Genomic DNA, 15,857 nt, shown 5'->3' on the forward strand with positions numbered 1-15,857 from the left:
CTCAGTTGCCCAATACCACTCACTGAAAAATGGATTATTCCTGTATTGATTTGAAATACTACTGTTCCCATATACTAAATTTCTGTTTTGTTTTCTTTTCCATTGATCCATCTCTGCATTCCCAGCAACTAAACTAAGTTATTATAGCTTCATAATATGTAAAAATACCTGGAAGGGCTGGTCTCCCCTGATTACTCTATTTTTCTTTCTTTTTTTAAGTAGGTCCCATGCCCATCAAGGAGCTTGAACTCATGACCCTGAGATCAGGAGTCACATGCTCCACCAACTGAGCCAGCCAGGCACCCCTCTATATTTCTTTTCTTTTTTTTTTTTTTTTTAAGATTTTATTTATTTATTTGACAGACAGAGATCACAAGTAGGCAGAGAGAGAGGGGGGGAAGCAGGCTCCCCGCTGAGCAGAGAGCCCGATGCGGGGCTCGATCCCAGGACATTGAGATCACGACCCAAGCAACCCACTGAGCCACCCAGGCGCCCCTATTTTTCTTTGTATTGTTAGATTTTTTCCTAGCTATTCTTGCCAGATTTCATTTCCACATGAACATTAGAATCAGATTGTCTGGATGAAAATTCAACAGGAATCCTGTTGGCATAGCTTTTCTCCCTCTCCTCTCTCTGTCCCCATTCCCATCCCCCATTTCTCTCCCTCCCCCCCTCCTTCCCTTGGACCCTCCTTCTCTCTCTCCCTTCCTTCCTTCCTTCCTTTCTTTTTTTCTTTCAGGAAGGGGTGGGAGGGGCAGAACAGGAGAGAGAGAGTGTCAAAATCTTAAGCAGTCTCCACACCCAGCAGGGAGCTGATGCAAAGCTTTATCTCATAACCCTTAGATCATGACACGAGCTGAAACCAAGAGTTGGTTGCTTAACTGAACCACCCAGGTGGTCCCCACCAACAGTTATTTTTAAAGGGAAGGGGGGGGTGCCTGGGTGGCTCAGTGGGTTAAAGCGGCTGGCTTCAGCTCAGATCATGATCCCAGAGTCCTGGGATTGAGCCCCACATTGGGCTCTCTGCTCAGCAGGGAGCCTGCTTCCTCCTCTCTCTCTGCCTGCCCCTCTGCCTACTTGTGATCTCTGTCAAATAAATAAATAAAATCTTTAAAAAAAATTAAAGGGAAGAGGGAAGGCATGAGGAGGGAAGCAAAAAATGAATGGAGGAGGTTGAAAGGGTTCTTACTTCTCTGCATCCTCAGCAACACTTGTTATTCTGTTTTTTTTGTTTTATTTTTAATTTAATTTAATTTTATTTATTTATTTATTTTAAAAAAGACTCTGTTTATTTGACAGAGATCACAAGTAGGCAGAGAGGCAGGCAGAGAGAGAGAGGAAGGGAAGCAGGCTCCCTGCTGAGCGGAGAGCCCGACGCGGGGGCTCGATCCCAGGATCCTGAGACCATACCCGAGCCGAAGGCAGAGGCTTTAACCCATTTATTTATTTGACACAGAGAGAGAGATGGTGAGAAAGGGAATACAAGCAGGGGGAGTGGGAGAGGGAGAAGTAGGCCCCCCCCCGCTGAGCAGGGAGCCAGATGCAGGGCTCCCCATCCCAGGACTCTTGGGATCATGACCTGAGCTGAAGGCAGATGCTTAACAACTGAGCCATCCAGGTGCCCCTTATTTTATTTTATTTTATTTTATTTATTTATTTATTTATTTATTTATTTATTTATTTATTTATGTTGAGAGTAGCTATCCTGATGGGTGTGAGGTGATAGCTGATTGTGGTTTTGATATGCACTTCCCTGATGATGAGTGATGTAGAATTTCTCTTTATATGCTTCTTAGAAATCTGTATGTCTTCTCTAGAGAAACTGTTGAAGTCCTTTGCCCTATTTTTGATTGGATTATTTATTTTTGTTATTGTTGTTAAGTTGTAGGAGTTCTTTATATATTACGATACCAAGCCCCTATAAAATAAGTGATTTGCACGTATTTTCTCCCATTCAGTAGGTTGTCTTTTCACTCTTGGTTGTTTTCTTTGCTAGACAGATGTCATTACCTTAACAAAAAAAGTATTATGAACTTTACAGGGGAAAATGCCATTCTTTTTATTTAAAATTTCTCCATTTACTAGAGACGCTCTATATGTTATTAGCCATTTTTCTTCCCTGCTTGAGATTGTTACTTGCTCACCTTTTACACTTGGGATCTTAGTGTGTTTTGGGCCTTCTCATCATCCCTGCCTCATGCTCTTACTAAATCTTTGTGTTTTGTGGCACATACTTATTTTTCCTGTTTTTATTTTCATTTTGGTTATGTCGAACCTTTATAATGTTTTTTACTAACAAAATACAGTATTAAGAGCAAATATTTTCTAGGTGACATTTTTTTGGAGTAATTTGCATGGCTCTGAGTAGCTTTCAGTTCTTCCTTCTCTGTGTCTTTAAGTCTTCTCTCTTAATGACACTTTTGTAATCAGTACTAAAAATAGGGTTTTTAGGCAGGACTGTTAATTTACATGGCTCAGCTTATAGGCATGGTGTATTTCATGTTACAGCTATGCAAACATAAATGTCAGTTTAAAAATATATATATATATAGACTGTGATCTTGATAAAGTTTTGGATTGGGAGTTTGTTAGGATCAAACTTCACCCATTGTGTTCTGAGCTTTGTTGGAGGCATTGTGGTATGAAAAGAAAAAGATGGTTCGATCAATAGGGTATAGGAATAAAGATAGTAGTTTATCCAACCCACTGGGATCTGTACTTGACTAGAAATAAAGTGTCACTAGAACAGAAAAATGTTCTTAACTGTGTATGCCTAGCACTCAGTCAACTGTGTATGTTGCAGGCACTCCATAAGTATTTGTCCTGTTACACATAATTAATTGGAAAGATTTCTAGCATAGATAGAGTCAGATGGGATTAGATAGAATGGGTAAGAATTAGGGAAGGATAATGGTTTGGCAGGGAGACAAGAATATATGTTCAAAATATGCTTGTAGTTTGGGGCGCCTGGGAGGCTCAGTGGGTTGAGCCTCTGCCTTCAGCTCAGGTCATGATCTCAGGGTGCTGGGATCGAGCCCTGCTTTGGGCTCTCTGCTCAGCAGGGAGCCTGCTTCCCCCTCTCTCTGCCTGACTCTCTGCCTACTTGTGATCTCTCTCTCTCTCTGTGTCAAATAAATAAATAAAATAAAAATCTAAAAAAAAAAATCCTTGTATTTTTATATAAAAATCACTGAAAATCTGTAAAGAGAAGCTAAATTGGTACTGTTTCTGAAGTATTATGTTGACTGTGTGTATACATATACAGATAGAGGAAGAGACAGTGAGGGTTACATTTCTGTTCTCTAAAGCATGTTGGATGTAGTGCTCAATAAATACTTCCATAAATACATTTCCTCTGTTGTTCTACCAAAGCTTAAGTGTGTCCTGACTTTAGGAGGCATGGATGGTCTCAATACATTTTAGAAGTTCTCTTTGAATACAATTGAGAAGGGTAAGGGGTCCGTGTTGACAGTGGTGGAAAGTACATGCTACTAGTTTAAGCAGATGAGAATTCTGCAAAGAGAGAAAAATGCAAACATTTTGGCCATTGGGGCACTTAGCAGAAGGAAGACCAACCTATCGTTTGTTGGTGTCAAGTGAGTATATCACATTTGGTATATCACTTTAATTAGAACTCAGAATGATATTGGTGATGATGGTGATACCACCAGCTGGCTTTTGCAAAACTCTTACTAATTCTTCCACACATTATTTCATTTGAGTCTTGTAACGCTGGTGGGTGATCTGACTGTTATTAATGAGGAAACAGAAACTGAATGATCGTGTCTTCCTTGTACATATTGTGACAGATGTGGTGAGTGCCGTGAAAACTTTGTCCCATATCTCTTGTCTCTAAGAGAACCACCAGGAGCCCCAGAAAAATTGAAGCTACATTTGTTAACCAGTTTAAAGTCCCACGGGTACTTCATACTACTTAGAAGTTTTTTTTTCCCCAACTAATTAAAATAAAATTGGAATCTGAAGGGACACAGCTTCAGCCCTGCATTATAATTACCTGAGTTTTCCAGCTGGGGTTTTTACTGGATCACTTTTAAAAATACTCCTCCTGCTCCTCCTAATACCAGCGACAGCATTTGCTGAGTATATTTTATATGCCACCTTTACACAGGAAGAAACAGGTGTAAAGGGATAGAAGAACAGGCATATCTGGGTTTTAAATTTGGGATATTCCGCTATAAAATACATGTCTTGACACAGCATATGATACCACCTAAAAGTTATATGCAGTCTCCTTTCTCCTTTCAAAGGTGTGGTTCAGAAGAGCACCCTGGTGTGGGCTCAGCCACAGAAGTAGGGCACTGAGGGGTGTATCTTTGCCAGAATATGGCTGTGTGTCCTTGTGCAGAGGCATTGATTGTAAGTTTTTAGGGCAAAGAGTGCTGGACTTGAAGTTATATCTGGGTTCAATATTTGGCGTCCTCATTTTCTGGAGAATGAGATGCTGGATAAGTCACTATACCTCCTGGATGCTGATGATACCCCAGATATCAGAGAAAATTAAGTTAAAATCTGTGACTAGCTCTTGTGCTGAATAATATTGATTCTGAAATTGAATATTTGGTATTTCCATAAAAGGCTCAGTTTGTGGTTTCCGGTTCAGAGCAAACATTTAATTTATTTAGGGGCAAACATGGTAGGATGCCTGTGCTCAGGCTCACAGGCTGGAACAGAGAAACAGACAAGAGAACTAGGTCTCTATAGTGAAGTGGGTGTTATAAGGGGGTGTTGTAAGGGCTTGCATAACCCATTAACCCATGGAGGAGGAAGTGAGCAAGTCCGGTTGGGTCATCAGAAAAGATTCCCGGGGCACCTAGGTGGCTCAGAGGGTTAAGCATCTGCCTTTGGCTCAGGTCATGGTCTCAGGGTCCTGGGATCGAGCCCTGCATGGGCCTCAGTGCCTGCTTCCCTCTCTCTCTGCCTGCCTCTCTGCCTACTTGTGATCGCTCTCTTTGTGTCAAATAAATAAATAAAATCTTAGAAAAAAAAAAAAAGATTCTCAAAGTACGTAACCTTCGAACTTGAACTTGAGGGCTAAGCAGGGGTCTTTTGTAAGTGGTGAGAGAAAGAAGGATGAAGAAGGGAATTTACGGAGGAGAGTCAACATGGGCAAAGGTGCTGTGGCATGAAAGGGCAAAAACGTGTTTGTGAATCCTCAGAATTTCCCTGGATCCAGAATCTTGGGTAGTCACCCAGATTGGGGAGAGATGGGGGTGTGAGCGGTCCTGAGTGCCAGGATCAGGAATCAGGACTGTGTTCTGTAGGTAATTAGAAGATGGTTAAGTGTGTGGGAGTTCAGTTTTTGAATATTAATTTGGCATTGAATAGAAGGTACTAGCAAACCAGGTAAAGGGTGTCACTATATTCCTAGCCAGTGTTAGCCTTAAGAAATAAGACTGCCAGTTATTTTTACCAGCAAAAGATGGGTTTATTTGGAAATAACAGAGAATTGCAATCCAGTACAGGTAAACTATGTCAAAACCACAGGCAAGTCCACCAAACAAAGGAGAGGAATACTCTTGTAGAAGTGGGAAGCTGAGAATACTGTCATAAACAAAAATTCCATTGGAGTAAACTGGGAGTTACTTTAAAAATATATATATTTATTTATTTTAGAGAGAGCAAGCGAGAGAGCACGTGGGAGCAGGGAGAGAAGCAGAGGGAAAGGGAGGGGAAAGAATCTCAGACAGACTCTGCCCTGAACATGGAGTCCTGTGCCATGCTCAGTCCCACCGCCCTGAGACCATGACCTGAGCTGAAGCCTAGAGTCCGACGCTCAACAGACTGAGCCACCAATGCACCCCTAAACCGGGTGTTCTATTAACTTGCTTTTCACTGACTTAGCTGGGACGTCTCTCATTGGCCAGGCCCATGGGTGGGTGGGGGGCTGCAGAAGGAAGCCTTCCTTCTTCCTGCTGGGATAGTAAAATAGTATCTGTGGGCGCGGTCCTGTCTCTTCCTGTTGGGTGTGCAGTTGACTCCAAGAGTGGTAGGGCAGGAGGCCTGGGTGGCTCAGTCGGTTAAGCGTCTGCCTTTGGCTCAGGTCATGATCCCAGGGTCCTGGGATCGAGTCCCACATTGGGCTCCCTGCTCAGTGGGGAATCTGCTTTTCCCTCTCCCTCTGGCCCTCAACCCCCACTTGTGCTCTTTCTCTGACAAATAAATAAAATCTTAAAAAAAAAAAAAAAAGAGAGAGTGGATAGGGCAAGAGAGCTCCCCCTGCCCACCCTCCCAACTCCCACTTTAGGGAGGTTTCCCTTTATTAATTTTCACACCAGAGGTGAGGGTGCTGGATTCCTGAGAGACCGCTGTGTGTCAGATGTCAGGGGTGGAGGGGATCTGAGGGTAGAGAAGAGTAGAGAGGGGCTTTCAGATTGCATGGAAAAGGAACTGGGATAGAAAGTCTAGAAAGAAGAGCAGATGCAGGGAGGGAGAGAATGAATTTAGTTTGGGGTATGTCACATTTGAGGTCTTCTCCAGTTGCCTGGAGCTGCATTACAAACCATGTTAAAACCCAGTGGTTTAAAATAATGGCCTTTATTATGGTCTTCGATCTGTCATTGGCGCAGGGCTTGGTGGGGACAGCTTATTATCTCTGCTCAGCCTCAGCCAGGGCGACCTGAGGTATGAGACGGGATCATGAAGGCTTACTCACGCCTGTGAGGGGCAGTTGTACTGGGCAGACCTAAGCAATTGGGGCTCCTTGGCACCTGTCTCCGTCTTCATGGTCTCCAGAAAAAAAGCCAACGTGTTTCTGTCTGATGATGGTTATTTGCTTGCCTGTGTTGAGTATTGCTTTCTTGCTGGAGACTGTGCCGTAGACCAGACAGCGGGCAGCCTCAGGATGCCCAGCCTTCTTGCGTGCAGCCCAAGGGCTCCCAGGGTGTGACTCCTAACAGAGAGGCAGGCAGAAGCTGCGTGGCTTTTTATGACCTAGCCTCGTGCGACACTTCCTCCTTCTTCTGCCGGAAATGTGCCAGGAAGGCCAACCATATTCAAGGGGGGAGGGGGTGAGGAAGGGAGGTGGTGAGACTCCACTTTTGGTGGGAAGAGTGTCTGCAACTGTGTGTGTTTGAAAAACCACTATCCAGGTCTCCTGTGACGATTGTGTGGTTGGGCTGGGAAGGGAGATACAGATCTCTAAGAGGAGCAGGGCAGGATGTCGAGGCTGGGGAGACATGTGCTACTGGAAGCTGTTAAGTTGCTGAGATGGCCCAGGAAGAAAAATGGGATAAAATGTAAGCAGAACTTGGATGTGAACCTTTCAGGGCTGGGAGCGGAAGGTGCAAGTTAAGCCATAGGGAGTTCAACTTTGAAGGGCTGTGGAGAGGCCAGGTGGATGGGGCAGAAGGAGGAGATACTGGCTGGTACTGAGTCCCCACGGTGAGTAATGCTGAGAGAGGTTCAGGCTCTGTGGGGAGAGGTGGGGTGGGCTTTGCTTGCGTGTACTGAGTGTTGGTTTTTGTTTTTGAGTGCAGAGAGGGTGGTACTTTGACCTTTGTGCACATTTGTAAAAGAGAAAAAGCCAGAGGCCTGGGAGAGTAATTGGCTTTGCTGTTACTCTGTATGTCACTGGTTTTAGTTAAGATGCTTTAAATGCAAAGTGTATTTTAATAGTCATATCCTAGAGTTTGACCTTCAAGGAGCTCAAGTCTGTGAGCAATAATTCACTTTAATGGTAACAGCCTTGCAGAGAATAAGTGCTTATTAAATATTTGCAAAATGAAAGTGCAATATTCTCCATTCTCTGGGTGCTAGGAGAGCCAGAGAAGCAATTTTGCCTAGAGGTGACATTTGAGCCAAATCCTAGAGAAGCTGTGATGATTATCATTATTATTTTTCTTAAACTGGTGATTTCTCAAGGCAAATCGGAAGTTGTGAGTGCTCGCTTTTGTCATGGAGTGTCTCGGCTCTGGGATGCGTGTGTGCAGCACGTCTGGATTTGTCAAATACTCTCTCCCAGGTTCTCTTAAATGATTTTCAGTCCCGAGCGGCAAGTCCCGAACTGGAGTCCATCAGCTGTTTCTCTGGGGTCATTGTTGGAAGGGAAACCTACATTTCAGTTAATTCTTCATTGATTTTTTTTTTTAAAGATTTTTAAATTTTATTTATTTGACAGAGGGAGAGATCACAAGTAGGCAGAGAGGCAGGCAGAGAGAGAGGAGGAAGGAGGCTCCCTGCGGAGCAGAGAGCCCAACGCGGGGCTCGATCCCAGGACCCTGAGATCACGACCCGAGCCGAAGGCAGCGGCCCAATCCACTGAGCCACCCAGGCGTCCCTCTTTATTGATTTTTAAATAGAATGCTCATCGCTTCAGGGATCAAGTGAAAATTTTGATGAGTAGTAAAGATAACATGACAGATTTCTCATGGTTTTGGGGCTTGTATTTTTCCCCAAAATTATGATCCGTTTTCAGACTTCCTCTTTTTAACTTCCAGAAGGGACTCCAGCCCCGGGAGTCTTGCCGTTTTGCTGGTTTGCCTCTGGCTGGGGCTGTGGTCATTGCAGCTGGTCTGATGATGTTTTCCTAGTCTGATTATTCTATTTATAATGGCAGCTGTAGCTGTTAAGTTTGAAAAGCCATGAACTCTGCTGAAACAACCAGCTTTTCAAAGTGCACTAGGTAACTTTGATAATTCCCTAAAATCCAAAGGGAAGCATAAACCTCAAAACATACACCTGTCTTTGAGCTCCTCTCAGTTTTCTCCTGGCATGCTGCATTTTTCTATGGGTCTGTCATCCAGTTTTGCTATTTTCCCTTCCTTCAGCTTTTCTCTCTTTTCCTGTCTTTTTTCTCCACCAAATTTCCACTTTCATCTTCTCTTTTTATCTTTCCCCATTTTGGACTATAAAATGGTACTCAAGAATTTTGTGGTTCTTGTTCTTTTTGTTTTGCTTTTACTTAAGGGATTTCATGGATTTATTCAAGATATTTTATGTTTCCTATTAGTGTTAGCTTTTCTCCTGTGGAAATAAAAAAACCCCAAGAAACAGATTTCCTAGTTTGTTCATTTATTATTAATTAATTTCATTGCTATTGTGACGTTAATTTAGGGGTCTCTCTCTCTCTCTCTCTCTCTCTCTCTTTTGGCATGTGTGTAATGATTCAGAGCTTAGAAAAAATATTTGAAATTATTAGCCAGGAATTTTCAAAACTCCTACTTTATTAGTTTAATTCTTTGGGTCTGTGTATGAATTCTGGGCAAAGTAGAAACATTTAGAGGCTACGTAATTTTTAAAATTTGATGAAGAGGAACTTTTGATTTTTCTTTATCAATAAATTAAAGGAATTGGGGGCGCCTGGGTGGCTCAGTGGTTTAAGCCGCTGCCTTCGGCTCGGGTCATGGTCTTGGGGTCCTGGGATCGAGTCCCGCATTGGGCTCTCTGCTCAGCAGGGAGCCTGCTTCCCTCTCACTCTCTCTGCCTGCCTCTCTGCCTACTTGTGATCTCTCTCTGTCAAATAAATTAAAAAAAAAATCTTTAAAAAAAAAAATTAAAGGAATTGGGGGAACGTGATTATTCAGTTGCAGTTCTAATCCTACGCCATCCCAGCATTTGGCCATTTGTTACATTGTCACTTCTACTTTGGACTCTGGACGTCTTGGCCACCAGCAAGTGCTCCAGCTACCAGAGCTGAGGAAGAGGCTGTGGGGTGGGCAGCCGGTCTGCAGGGCTTTCACCCACATTGGCACACATGACACTGCAACAATGAGCCCCCAGGCACTCTGATGCCTAGGGCCTGTTCACCCAGTCACCCTTTTGCTTTTGGCAATAAAACATAGTTTTGGGAAATTTTTGTTTTTGTTTTCAAGTAGGCTCCATACCCAGTGTGGAGTCTGAGGTGGGACTTGAACTCACCACCCTGAGATCAAGACCCGAGCTGAGATCAGGAATTGGTATGCTCAACTAACTGAGGTCCTCCAGGAACCCCAGTGGGGTATTTTTAATGTATGGCCATTTTCCCATGAATACCACTACCTCACAGCTGTATTTTCTGTGCTGAACAAAAGAAAAATGTTATGGGGCCCTTCATGGTATTCCTCGCCACAAAGAATGTGGTAGTTCTGCTCTTTTCTTTAGAGGTTGGAAAGGTTATTGGAAGGGAGCAGATGGTGAGATGGGGATGGTTTGGGCCTTTTAGCTTTGGCAGAGTTTGAAATTCTTAGTTCTTTTCAACTTGTATTCAGTGGGAAGGAGGAATTTTATTTGGCAGTGATGTTCTCAGTCTACTCAGTGTACAAGGCACACTCAAGCAGGCAGAGAGAGAGGAGGAAGCAGGCTCCCTGCCGAGCAGAGAGCCCGATGTGGGGCTCGATCCCAGGACCCTGAGATCATGACCTGAGCGGAAGGCAGAGGCTTAACCCACTGAGCCACCCAGGCGCCCCCCTGAGAGGCCTTATTTTAAATGGATTTGTTACAGGCATACCTTTTTTTGAAATGCAGATTTATTTAATAATACCAAGTCTTCAACGTAGAGAATTTTGCCTGCGAATCTTTGTGTTCACCACAGATGAGTGAAATGTCTGTAGGGCAGTATAGCAGAGCCTTTGGGGCTGTAGTTACAATCTTGTGATTGCTGTTTTGGGGAGAAGGCCATGCTGGGGTGTAGACGTGCTGGAAAAGAAGCATTCCCCTAACCCCTGTCTGGCTTGCCTGAGGAAACTTGAACATCTTTTGAGAAATTAGTTTTTTTCCTTCCAGCAGAAGCCAGTGGGCAGCCCCCTTGGAGCTCATGGGGAAGCAGTTATGGCCATCACTCACTTCCTTCAGTGACCTGGCGTCTCGAGATTCAAGCAGCTGTACGTAATGTTTTTAGTATTTTCCTGTGCTTTGCAGTAATTCTTTACAATATTTAGCCCGTAAGTTAAACATCATCTTAGTGGACAAAAATGTATAAAAGCAAAGCACTAAAACATTACTTCTAGGTAAAAAGGCCTAGTGACCTCTGTCATATACAGAATCCTTCCCCCACATTTGTTTGGTGTCTCAGCGTCATCCTTTCTTTGAAAATACCTGTTAATTTAGGGAAAGATACACTAAGAGAAACATAAACTCATCTTAATGAAAGTCAAAACCCAAGTTCATACCTCATTTCCTGTATTCAGTGGTATGTGTCCACTGACCCTCCCCCCTCTCCCCTGCACACACCCTGTCCAGTCACTATTCAGGTTCTTAATCACAAGCATGTCCTTGAAACACAGGCTGCTTTCTTTGGCCGGCCTTCAGGATATCAAGTTTCCTCTGTTCAAAGGGAACCCGAGACCTGCTTGTGCCTGGCTTCTTTCACAGAAGAGATCTTCTTTAAAGCTAGATTTGCCAGTCACAGTTTTGGATATTAAATGTAGTTGGTGTTTGGGGGGGACGGTGAGTGTCGAGGAAGGGAATTTCCACAGCAGAATTTCAGACCTCGACCTGGTAGTGCAGCTGCCTTAGGTCACTTCCGCCTTGCCCAGGCGCAGTTGGCTTCTGCCTGCCTGACTCTGTCAGTCACTGTTGCAGGCTGGCCTGGTCCTCCCACCCCCATCCCCGACGATCCGGGCTAGCCCCTCATCTCCAGAGGGAGCCGGAGCGGGGAGTAGGGGAGAGGAAACATGTTCAGGGTGGACCTGCTTCTGACGTGTGCAGCTGTGGGGGGGGGTAGAGCTAGAGGCAGTTCCTGAGTGTTCAGAAACGTTTGTTCTAGAAGGTGCCCCAAGAAGGTTTCCCAGGGTTGCAGCATTCTGTTCTCGAAGACACAGAGAGGTGCAGGCCTCTTGTTTATACTGCAGGCTGCTCGTAGGTAAAGGCACAGGCCTTCTCCTACCCGTATTGACATAAAGGCCATTCTACTCTGTCTTGCCTTTAACTTGCTTCCTGACTCATTTAGGAATAGATTTGTCACAGCGGGGGCATATTATAAAATGGTCTCGTCGTATAACTTACACCTTCCATGGTGGTCTTTTTCTCAAGTTTTAAGTCTGTTCTCTTCAGAGCTACATCGTTTTTTTCTCTATTACTCTTGACATAGTGTTATATCTTTTCTTTTAAAAATCGAGGGGGCGCCTGGCTGGCTCAGTGGGTTAAAGCCTCTGCCTTCTCAGCACAGGTCATGATACCAGGGTCCTGGGATCGAGCCCTGGATCGGGCTCTCTGCTCAGCATAGAGCCTGCTTCCCCTCCTTCTCTCTCTGCCTGCTTGTGATCTATGTCTGTCAAGTAAACAAATTAAAAAAAAAATATATATATGTATTTTATATATATATATATATAAAAATTGGATATTTCTGTTATATGAGGCTATAACTTTTTGCTTCATCTTCTCTAGGTAAAGAATCCAAGCTTCTTAAATGGATATAGCTAAAAATTTGGCCTTGTTAAATGAAGGAAAAATAAAATTGGCTTAATAGTGGGAGATGAGAAGGAAAACTGTGCTTGCTTTCAGGCTAAAAAGAGATGATTTTGCTCTGTACCACGGAGAAGCATGGCCCAGATAATTGAATGGCACACAGCTGTTCCTTTGTAGGTCTGCAGTCACTTTGAGCATGGGGTTTTGCTTGTGTCAAAGAACAAGTAGGTTGGGATGACCTCACAGTATCCAAGAGAATAAAGCTTGAAACTGAAGAAGCTGATGTTCCCCAAAACCCAGGACTGAGCATGTACTCTTATTCTGCTTTTACTCTCCAGTGAAACTTGAGTACTTGTTACAGAGGGTGAAACTTCTACTTAGTCTCTTATTGCAAAGCTAAGGTAAGAATATCTGGGCAGTTTCAGATCTTGGCTCTTTAAGCATTATAGGATATGTATCAAGGGTGATCCCTGCATTTTTGATTTCAGATCAGCTATATTCTCACTTAAAAAATTTAGATGTGGGAAATCTGTAATTCTTTATAAAATACCACTTGTTTTTATTCCTAGTTTGGAACATGACTTGTAGAAATAATAGGTGATTAAAAGGTTATCTCTTATTGTCATCTCTGAGCTGAAAATTAAGTATAGCTAATTCTATTTTTATATTACAGGTTTCCATTGCCTTATTTTAAAATGGATTTCAGACTACGCTTGAGCATTTATGTTCATAAGTATCGGCAGTAGTGGTTGATTTTACTTTGGTGAAGTTAATGAGAAATAAAATACAGGGGTGTGTGTGCCTGTGTGTGTGTCTCGTGTGCCGCACGAGCACACGAGAGTTTATGCATTTCGAGGTCCCACAACCTGGAAAGGAGATGTCAAGGCTTCGAGGGATGGTGGCTACTATCATTTGTCCCTAACATTTGTTACTTAGATTTCAAAGCCCTCTTTCAAAGCCCTCTTTCCTGTCTCCTGGGGGCTGGGAGCAGCATTGGCCACTGCAGTGCGTGGGGCCAAGGAATCAACAAAACACTTTGTGACACTTGAGCTTTTCCAAAACAATGTCTGCATTATTCTTTTTTTATTCTTTGGTAGGTGGCTGTCCATCGTACTAGAGTTGACTGTTGTGCACGCTCTGAGCTCAGCCTGAGCGAACTGAGACTCTAGTGAGAGTTCTGGAGTAGCCTTCGTACTTGGCTTGTGTTTCATGATTTTTGTGACCATCAGCCTTTCAGTGGCTCATAGGGAACCTCCATTCTCCTATTCCATCAGCTTTTCCTCTACCATAATTGCATGCTTGACCATTTCTCCAGCCCCCTCCTAGGACCTGTAGTATCCAAAAAAAAAAAGTTACTTTTGATTATGGACGCAATGCATGGGTATATTGTCCTTGTCAACAGAAGGTGGGGTGGGAGGGTGAGAGGATTTAAAGATATTCCCTCAGAAACCTCAGTTGGTGAGAGTCCCATCCTTTTCTTAGGGACCTGAATACACACCTGTGTGACCACCAGTTCTCAGGCTTCTGCTTGCCTCCAAGGGCTTGCTGACACGTACTGCTTTACTCAGATTGCTGATTCAGTGGCTCTAGGGTGGGGCCTGAGAATTTGCATTTTTAGCAAGTTCCCAGGTGATGTCAGTGCCGCTGGTTCTCGGACCACACATTGGGAGCACTCATAGAATTGATTTTTTGCCTATGTATGACTTTCAAAAAGGCAGATACTCTCATATCATATGGACGTCTATATTTTTCATCCGCTCTGTCTCATGGAGAGCTTTCTGCACTACAACACAGTGATCATTTCTCATTCATTCATTTATTTATTTTTTTAAGGAGAGCAGGTGTGAGGTGGGGAGGGAGGGGCAGAGGAGGAGGGGGAGAGAGACTCTTAAGCAGGTTCCATGCTCAGCTCAGCACAGAGCCGGATGTGGGGCACGATCTCATGACCCTGGGATCATGACCTGAGCTGAAATCAAGAGTTAGACACTGAACTGACTGAGCCACCCAGGTGCCCCGTGATCATTTCATTCTTTTTAACTGTTGCATAATGTTTCCAGCTATAAATATGCTCTAACTTCTATTAATGGGCATATTGGTTCTTTACAGTATTTTTTTAAACTGTTGTACATAAATGCTGCACCGAATGTCTTTGTTTATTCCTCCTTGAGGCAGGCATGTTGGCTTAGGATAATATGGGGAAGTGAAATTGCTGAGCATATATATATATTTTATTTTATTTTTGTTCTGATGATAATGTCACCCTGATTCTTGATGATGTTCACCACATTAACACCTAGCCCTGAGTAATTTGTTTTATTATCTTCCTAAGCTGGGGCTAAACCAGAGTTGCTAGGAAAATTGTAAAAATGTGCTGATTGGGCTCTTTGGACATTCAGCCTGAAGTGGGCTTCGGGCTGCTGGCCAGTCTTTTTTCATTTTTTGTAAACTTCCTAAAAGTGATACTCAACGCTTTTTTCCACTCTCAGTACACTTGATGGGTAAGAATTGCCCTCAGTAACAATTGCTCACTTAGTCAAGTTTCTAGAGGACATAGGTCCAAATGTATCTTTTTTTTTTTTTTAAAGATTTTATTTATTTATTTAACAGAGAGATCACAAGTAGACAGAGAGGCAGGCAGAGAGAGAGAGAGGGAAGCAGGCTCCCCGCTGAGCGGAGAGCCTGATGCGGGACTTGATCCCAGGACCCTGAGATCATGACCTGAGCCGAAGGCAGCGGCTTAACCCACTGAGCCACCCAGGCGCCCCCAAATGTATCTTTTTATGTGAAGTCGTCCTTAGCCTTCTCCATTCTGGATGTTCTGCCCTCCTGTCAGGCTCTACATATGGATAACCAATGTAGCATTTCTTGTGTCCTCCACTTTTCTAAACCAGTTATTCCTCTTTTTCTGTTCTGCCCTGGGGAGTGCTATGTGTTGAGTGAGTTTGGCAGGTTCTGGTAGGGCTGCATTCATGGATGGGTGGTGGGCGGTAAGTTTGTGTTACATCTCAACACTACCTTTGCTAATATGTTTGATGAAATAGATGGGTAAAATTAAAATTAGGGGTGGGGAGCTCACACTGGGATGTCAGTTCCGTGTTTTGCCAAGTCATTAAAATCAACCAACATAAAGCCCCCCCCATCTTTTTATAAGCATGTGATTTTCAACACCCCCTCCCCCCTCCCAAATCAGGAAGGACATAATCTGAGTCAAGGACATTACTTTAAAGTTCAGTTTCAAAAAAATTTTTTTTTCTCTTTGGCTCTGGCAAGTGAAAATGTTGATTGAGTCTAGAGTGGTCCTAGTACATAGAGGAGACTGACATTCCTTGAATAAAAAAATGTGAGGTCTGCAGGAGGCTTTCCTAGTTTGTCGTGCTCCTAAGGGTACTCCCCAACGTGCCTGCTGGATGTGGGGTTGGTCCTCGACTGTGCAGCTCTCCTGAAGGAGAAGAGTTCTCAGGATCCTTGGTCACCCGTTAGCGCTCTTTGAGCACCTGCTGGCCGCCAGGCACTGA

At 43.7% G+C, this 15,857-nt stretch overlaps 1 protein-coding gene across 2 annotated transcripts in view; it reads left to right on the top strand.

Annotated features, from left to right (window-relative positions):
- The window catches only part of TPD52 (tumor protein D52), a 104,080-nt gene that overhangs the window by 6,884 nt on the left and 81,339 nt on the right, over positions 1 to 15,857 (top strand). Inside the window, exon 2 of one of the 2 annotated variants that reach the window (XM_046006080.1) lies at positions 10,723 to 10,817. The exons of the other annotated variant lie outside the window; for it this stretch is intronic. Within the exon in view, the coding sequence (XP_045862036.1) occupies positions 10,751 to 10,817 (67 nt within the window). The 5' untranslated portion in view covers positions 10,723 to 10,750. The remainder of the gene's footprint in view (positions 1 to 10,722; positions 10,818 to 15,857) is intronic. 2 annotated transcript variants of the gene reach the window in all.

The sequence above is a fragment of the Meles meles genome, chromosome 1 (genome assembly GCF_922984935.1).
Source record: "Meles meles chromosome 1, mMelMel3.1 paternal haplotype, whole genome shotgun sequence".
Classification (NCBI taxonomy): Eukaryota; Metazoa; Chordata; class Mammalia; order Carnivora; family Mustelidae; genus Meles; species Meles meles.